Source organism: Silurus meridionalis, chromosome 13 (genome assembly GCF_014805685.1).
Source record: "Silurus meridionalis isolate SWU-2019-XX chromosome 13, ASM1480568v1, whole genome shotgun sequence".
In the NCBI taxonomy this organism is placed as follows: Eukaryota; Metazoa; Chordata; class Actinopteri; order Siluriformes; family Siluridae; genus Silurus; species Silurus meridionalis.
The window spans coordinates 29,067,777-29,075,276 of NC_060896.1; the positions used below are offsets into that span (position 1 = coordinate 29,067,777).

General features: G+C 42.3%; 1 protein-coding gene across 3 annotated transcripts in view; it reads left to right on the forward strand.

The window, feature by feature from the left end:
- LOC124395968 (anoctamin-1) overlaps positions 1–7,500 on the forward strand; it is a 19,602-nt gene that overhangs the window by 838 nt on the left and 11,264 nt on the right. For all 3 annotated transcript variants that reach the window (XM_046864865.1, XM_046864866.1, XM_046864868.1), the window contains exons 2-11: positions 870–1,033; positions 1,224–1,514; positions 1,751–1,843; positions 4,928–5,082; positions 5,183–5,237; positions 5,325–5,376; positions 6,041–6,096; positions 6,459–6,503; positions 6,677–6,741; positions 7,487–7,500. The exon at positions 7,487–7,500 is cut by the window's right edge and continues 121 nt beyond it. In XM_046864865.1, coding sequence (XP_046720821.1) covers positions 870–1,033; positions 1,224–1,514; positions 1,751–1,843; positions 4,928–5,082; positions 5,183–5,237; positions 5,325–5,376; positions 6,041–6,096; positions 6,459–6,503; positions 6,677–6,741; positions 7,487–7,500 — 990 coding nt within the window. The remainder of the gene's footprint in view (positions 1–869; positions 1,034–1,223; positions 1,515–1,750; positions 1,844–4,927; positions 5,083–5,182; positions 5,238–5,324; positions 5,377–6,040; positions 6,097–6,458; positions 6,504–6,676; positions 6,742–7,486) is intronic.

Genomic DNA, 7,500 nt, shown 5'->3' on the forward strand with positions numbered 1-7,500 from the left:
TTTAGTGCAATGTTCAGTGTTTTCGGTGCTCAGTGTTAAGGGCAGTGTTAAGTTCAGTGTTAAGTTCAGTGTTAGGTTCAGTGTTAAGTTTAGTATTAAGGGCAGTGTTAAGTTCAGTGTTAAGGGCCGTGTTAGGTTCAGTGTTAAGTTTAGTGTTAAGGGCAGTGTTAAGTTCAGTGTTAAGTTCAGTGTTAAGTTCAATGTTAAGGGCAGTGTTAAGTTCAATGTTAAGGGCAGTGTTAAGTTCAGTGTTAAGGGCCGTGTTAGGTTCAGTGTTAAGTTTAGTGTTAAGGGCAGTGTTAAGTTCAGTGTTAAGTTCAGTGTTAAGTTCAATGTTAAGGGCAGTGTTAAGTTCAGTGTTAAGGGCCGTGTTCAGTGTTTTCAGTGCAGTTTTTAGAGTTCAGTGTTTAGGGAGATGAAGACATGCTCTGGGTAAAGAAGCGTGTAATCATGTGATTGATGTTAAGTGGTGCCCCGTCCATGGTGCTGAACCTCAACAACCAACAATTATACCACCTCTCTGTCTGCATCTCTCTCTCTCATATACAATCAGTGTTTGTCTTTGTATCTCTCTCTTGCTCTCTTTCTGTCATTTTATCTGTTCGTCTGTTGCTTGGTTGGTTGTTCAGTTTTTTCCCCTGTCTCTCTCTGTCTCTCTCTGTCTCTCTCTGTCTCTCTCTGTGTCTGTAAGTCTATTTCTTTCATATACACTATCTTCCTCTGTATCTCTGTCATTCTCTTAGTTTACGTTTTCTCTCTCTCTCTCTCTCTCTCTCTCTCTCTCTCTCTCTCTCTCTCTCTTTCTCTCACACACACACACACACACACACACACACACACACACACAAACACACTATTTCTTCCCCCAGAGAGATGGAACGGAGCTCCGGAGTGCCTGCGAGGAACTATAGCTGTGAGTGACTCCTCGTCCATTCACAGTGAGAAGCTGCGCAGTCTCGCCCGAGACATTTCTGAAATCAGCCACGAGAACATCTCCAGCCGACATGGTGGAGAAAAACCTGCTGAGGAACCGGTGTGTACTGGTTTCTGTCTAATTCTTCACGTTGAAATTACAGGTTCTGTGTAAAAAAAAATGTAAAATAGAAAAATATAAATTAACACTCAAATAAACTAAACATACATTTTTTTTAAATTATATTTATTATTTAATAATCCTATTTGTGTGTATAATTGGTGTGTATAATCAGTGTGTGTTGCGTTAGGCTAAGCCCCGCCCATGTCCGAAAGGAGGCGTGTGTTTCACTGATGGCCGAAGGAGAGTTGATTACGTTCTCGTGTATCACTGCAAAAGACGCCTTTCCATCGTCACTAATGGAAACCTGCCTCCTGAGAGTCCCGCCCCTCATCACACAGACCCGCAAGCCAACCTGGCAGAGGCGGAGTTGGAGGTGGGCATGGCTTCAGGCCCAGGTGAAGCAGAAAAGGCCCTGATCAGGGAGGAGTTTGAGCGAGGGCTACAGGAGCAAGGTTTGGAGATCGAACGAGATGAAGAGGTGCGTGTGTGTGTGTGTGTGTGTGTGTGTGTGTGTGTGTGTGTGTGTGTGTGTCTGTGTCTGTGTCTGTGTCTGTTATTTAACATTTGATAAATGCCATTAAACCAAACAAAGACAGGTGTTCATCAGTAAGTGAAAAAGTCATTTCTTACAGCAGGACACCACATCTCTCTCTCTCTCTCTCTCTCTCTCTCTCTCTCTCTCTCTCTCTCTCTCTCTCTCTCTCTCTCTCTCAGATGAAGACAGTCCGTTTTACACGTCTTCATGTCCCCTGGTCGGTGCTGAGTCGTGAGGCAGAGCTTCTAAAGATCAAAGTTCCTACCAAAAGAGTGTGTTCCAATTTCTCTCTCTCTTACACACACAGACACACACAAACACACAGACACACAGACACACACACACACACACACACACACACACACAGACACACAGACACACACACACACACACACACACACACACACACACACACACACACACACACACACACACACACACACACACACACACACACACAGAGCCTCAAGGATAAACTATAATTCAGGAACATCAGGACTGAATGCATTAATCTTTCAAATGTTCATTTTCATGAGATTTCCATTTATTTATATCATAAAGGTATATATATATTATACATTTATCATTTATATCTATGTAATATATATCTTTATCATATCTATTTTATTATATCTATATTATATATACAGAATCAGTCAGTAGTTTGATCGCAGTTTCTTCTTCAGTGGTTTTTCTTTATTTGTATTATTTTCAACATTGCACATTAATACTGAAGAATCCAAACTATGAAAGAAAACATCTGAAATTCTGTAGTAAACAAAAATGTGTTAAAGAACCAGAACATGTTTTAGATTTTAGATTGTGCAACGTAGGTCCATTTAGTTTTGATGGCTGCTCTTGGCGCTCTCTCATCAGCCTCATGAGGTCATGACCTGGTTTTGGTTTCTAACCATCTTAAGGAATATCCAGAGGTGTTGAGTACTTGTTGACTGCTTTTCCTTCACTTTTTATTCCAATGTGTAAAACCCACAACCAGGACTGTTAAAATCTGGCTGGATGGGGCTGATGCCTCTCTCCAGCAACAGTTCTTATATAGACAACTCTGTTCTTAACCACATCAACAGGTGTGTGGATCGGGTGACCTCACAAACGAACATCAGTGTTCCCCAATCAGAAGCCCTGGATGAAACAGGAGGTCCGGCTAATGCTGAAAGCACACAACACAGCCTTTAAGTCAGAAGCCTGTGAGGCCTATAGCATCGCCAGAGCCAATTTGAGGAGGGGAATCTGCAAAGCCAAACATGTATACCAACAGCAGATCAAGGAGCACTTCAACTCTGCTGACCCCCGACGCATGTGGCAAGGGATTTAGGCCATCACTGACCTCAAACCACCCAGTGGGGCACCACAACCAGTTCTGCTTCACTCCCTGTCAAGCTCAACCACTGCTAAGCTCATTTTGAAAAAGGTAACATGAAGCCCATGCTCAAGGCAGAGCTATCACCAGGTGAACAGCCACTCACACTCTCCATCTCTGAAGTGTGTGCTACCCTGGGCAGGGTGAACGCATGGAGAGCAGCCGGCCCTGACGGCATCCCTGGCCGTGTACTCAGAGCATGGGTGGAGCAGCTGGCTGAGGTCTTCACGGACATCTTCAAACTGTCCTTGGCCCTGGCAAATGTCCCCACCTGCTTCAAGTCTGGTACCATCGTGTCAGTGCCAAAACACTCTGCTGCTACAGAACTGGGTGACTTTTGTCCCGTTGTACTCACCCCTGTCATCGCAAAGTGCTTCAAAAGACTGTTCCTCACCCACCTCAAAGCCTGTCTGCCTCCCACTCTGGACCAATACTAATTTGCCGATCACCCGAATTGGTCAACTGAGGACGCCATTTCCACAGTGCTTCATTCTTCTTTGACTCACCTGGACAACCCGACACTTATGTCAGGATGTTGTTGAGTTCAGCTCAGCTTTTTACATCGTAGCCCCTCCGAGCTAATCTTGAAGCTTAAACATCTTGACATCAGCACACATCTCTGCAACTTGACCCTGGACTTCCTTATGAACAGACCACAATCTGTCCAACTGAACACCGTAACCTCCTCCAGTCTTACCCTCAGCACTGGGGTTCCTCAGGGATGTGTATTGTCTCCTCTTCTATTCTCTCTACACCATACACTACTGCCTATGCCTCAAACAGCAGGTAGGCCTGATCAGAGGTAACGATGAGACGGCTTACAGGGAGGAGATCCAGCAGCTTGTAGCATAGTGTGAGGACAATAACTTTGAACTCAACACCAAGAAGACAAAGGAGGTCATTGTGGACTTTAGACGAGCCGACAATCACACTCATGTTCCCAGTCACATCAACGGAGCTGCTGTTGAGCATGTACTCAGCTTTAAGTTCCTTGGAGTTCACATTTCTGAGGATCTCACCTGGTCTCTGAACTCTTCTATCCTGATCAGAAAGACACAACGCCTGTTTCTTCTGAGGAGACTTAAAAAACCTTTACCGCTGTGCCAATGAGAGCATCCTCACTAACTGCTTCTCAGTGTGGTTCAGCAGCTGCACTGCTTCGGACCGTGAAGCCCTTCAGAGGGGGGTGAAAACTGCACGACAGTGCAGCAGTGGAGCTCATCAAAGATCCCTCTCACCCCAATCATGGACTATTCCTCCTTCAGAGTCGCACAAACAGACTGAAGAATAGCGTTTCTCCTGTGGATGTTGCTGCACTGAACAGCTGATCATCATACAGTTTAAAAACACACTACTGCATTGTTACTTTCTGCTGTTTTCTTTTGCACTGTTTATCCACTTTGAATTTTTGCACCATCCAGAACTTGTTTATCAGCACACTACTGTATATTCCACACATATTTATACTGTTTATACTGCATCATACAACATTTATACAGGTACATAACTATATCATGTCATTTGAGCATGTTATCTCCTGACATCTATGCACAATCTTTACACAATATATTGTATATTACTATATATACATTTATTATTACCTGCTGCACCGTCTGTACATTATTCCCTCTTCCACTTATTCCACTTATGCACTTCTGGTTAGATGTGTACTGCATTTCATTGGCTCTGTAATCTCTAATCTAGTCTAATTTAATCTAAATTCATCTAATCTAAATTCATCACAAACTATCTTAACTGGATTTGATTAGTTCAGTATTAATGTATAATATTGAAAATAATACAAATAGACAAAAAAACACTGAAAGAGAAGGAGAAGACGTGTCGGATCTTCTGACTGGCACTGTGTATGCTATGTTTATATTTACATGGGCGTGTGAGATGTTCACCTCAGGATGAGTCTATGGGGAATATGGAATGATATAAATGACAAGTGTCCACTTTGTTTTCTGCGCCACAGATTTACGAGCTGAAGGAGAAGATGGGACTCGCTGGACTCCTGAGTTCACTGTGGGAGAAGCTCAACCAGCCCTTTCAGCCTGGAGTTCCTGGTCCTCCACACAACCCTCACACACGTGTCCTGTCTCTACCATTCAACAGAGAGAAGCTACACCTGTATAGACACACACACACACACACACACACACACACACACACACACACACACACACACACAGTTTTAGATACTTTAAATGTATGAACTCTTGTATTTTAGGTTTGATATTAAGTCGAGGAACACACTCTTCGACACGGCGACGCGAGGGAGAATAGTGAGTGTGAGAAACAGAACATTAACATCAACACAAAGTTTTGTGACAAATTCCTGTAGGTGTGTATTTTCCTCATGGTGTTTGCAGGTGTTTGAGATCCTGAGACGCACGGCGTGTACACAGGCGTGTCAGACTCTGGGTAAACACTCTTCACTCACTTCCTGTTCATTAGTGTTTTTCATGTACACAGAATTATATTGAATTTATTTCTCAGTTTTAAACCTGAACATAAACAATACGACCAAAGGTATTGGGACACCCGACTTTCCTGCCATATTTGGTCCTTCACCAAAATGATTCTACAAACTTGGAGGCACAAAGTTGTAAAAGACGTCTTTGGATGCTGCAGGAATTAAATCTTCTCTTCAATTGAACTGTGGGACCCCACACTGTTCCAACATGGCAATGCTCCACAAAGCCAGCTCCATGAAGATCTGCTTTCCATGTGTTGGAGTGGAAGATCTCCTGCTATAAAGCTCCCTATTAAACACCTTTTGGATGAATGTGAACGCTGACTGCACCTCAGGAACCTCCTCACCTTCTCACCTACATCAGTACCTGACTTCACTCACACCCTTGTAGCTGAATTCATCTCCACAAATCTCTGTAAAATCTAGTGATGGAACATCTTCCCAGAAAACTGCAGCTTATTATCCTAGAAGCTAAATGTGGAATGAGATGTTTAAAAGAAGCACACAGCAATCATATGATCAGGTGTCCACATACATTTGGCCATCTTGGGTATGTTGATGTGGAATAAATCATTGCTGTGAATGTGTTTACTGATGATTGTGTTTGCTCAGGAATCACGTCGTTACTGGCTCGAGGTGTGTACGACGCAGCGTTTCCCTTACACGATGTGAGTTTTATAACGTTACAAATACACGGAAACAAACAATCATCAGATTCAATTACAAGAAATAATTATAAATAAAAGCGGATTAAATGCATGACGTGGTGTTTGTTAATAAACGTAATAAAAGACAGTGGTTTGGAGCAGTAAAACACTCATTTCCTATAACTGCATGATCCCCTGTGTGTACAGTATTATAACTCCCGACTCCCAGACGGATGTTAATAGCGCCCCCTACCTGTATCTCTACTAATACTCATTATTTATTTATTAAGACATTTATATTTACAAGAGAATAAACGTACAGACTGGTGTAAATATGAGTGTTTGAGGAGAGCAGGATGAGTGCTGATCTGTCGTTCCTGCAGGGAGATTTTACCTCCGACGCTAAAGAACTGCGCAATGACAGACAGGTGAGATCTGATCTCTACTCTGATTGGATCTATGATGTGTATTTGGGGCGGAGTTTGGGATACATTATATATCTGTTAGATAAATCAGTTTAATTTAATTAGTAATGTGTGTGTGTGTGTGTGTGTGTGTGTGTGTGTGTGTGTGTGTGTGTGTGTGTGTGTGTTTTCCTCAGTTGTTACATGATGAATGGGCCAATTATGGAGTTTTCTTCAAGTACCAGCCAGTGGATCTCATCAGGTATGAAAACCTCGAGACACATCGACGAGATACTGATCTACAAAACAATCTTCATCTAGAACTCGTAAGGATTCCTGGGTTCTCCCTGTAGGAAAAAACAGGAGTTCTAGATGTCTGAAGTATTTGAAATTTTATTGTATTATTTTATTTATTCTTCTTTGTGAAACTTAAGAAAGTTCATTGGTTGTTTCTCTGCTGAATTGTTTCTCTTTAAGATTTGCTGTAGAACTTTACAGCAGAATGTTTTATATGAGAAAGTCTTCATTAATAAGCCTGAATCATCTGGAGAACCCTTGAGGAACCCTAAGTGTGTGTGAGTGTATTTGCTGTTAAAGTGTGCAGTACAGACCCTTTATATCGACAACCAGCAGATCAAGACTTCAGTTGTGGAACCTTCTCCTGGACGTTTCACAAAACCCTGAAGTTTTAAAGTGTGATGATATTCTCCTCTCTCAGGAGATGAAATCAAGTTTAAACCTTCAAATGTTCTGTGTAGAAGCCTACAGCAGTGAGAGTATTGCGTCAGATATTGCTCCCTGTGTATCTCACTGTAAGTGTCATGGAAAGATGATGTTCCAAGCCTATAAGGGTTCTTCTGAACCGTTTCTGCTACAGAAAGTGTTTGGTGTAAAGATCTAAATGGAATTTTTAAATATAATGCCAGAGGGACAACAAAAAAACGTTAAGAGTTTGAAGTTTTAAAGTGAAATTCTGTGTGTGTGTTTTTGTGTGTAAACCCCTGGAGGAGGTACTTTGGGG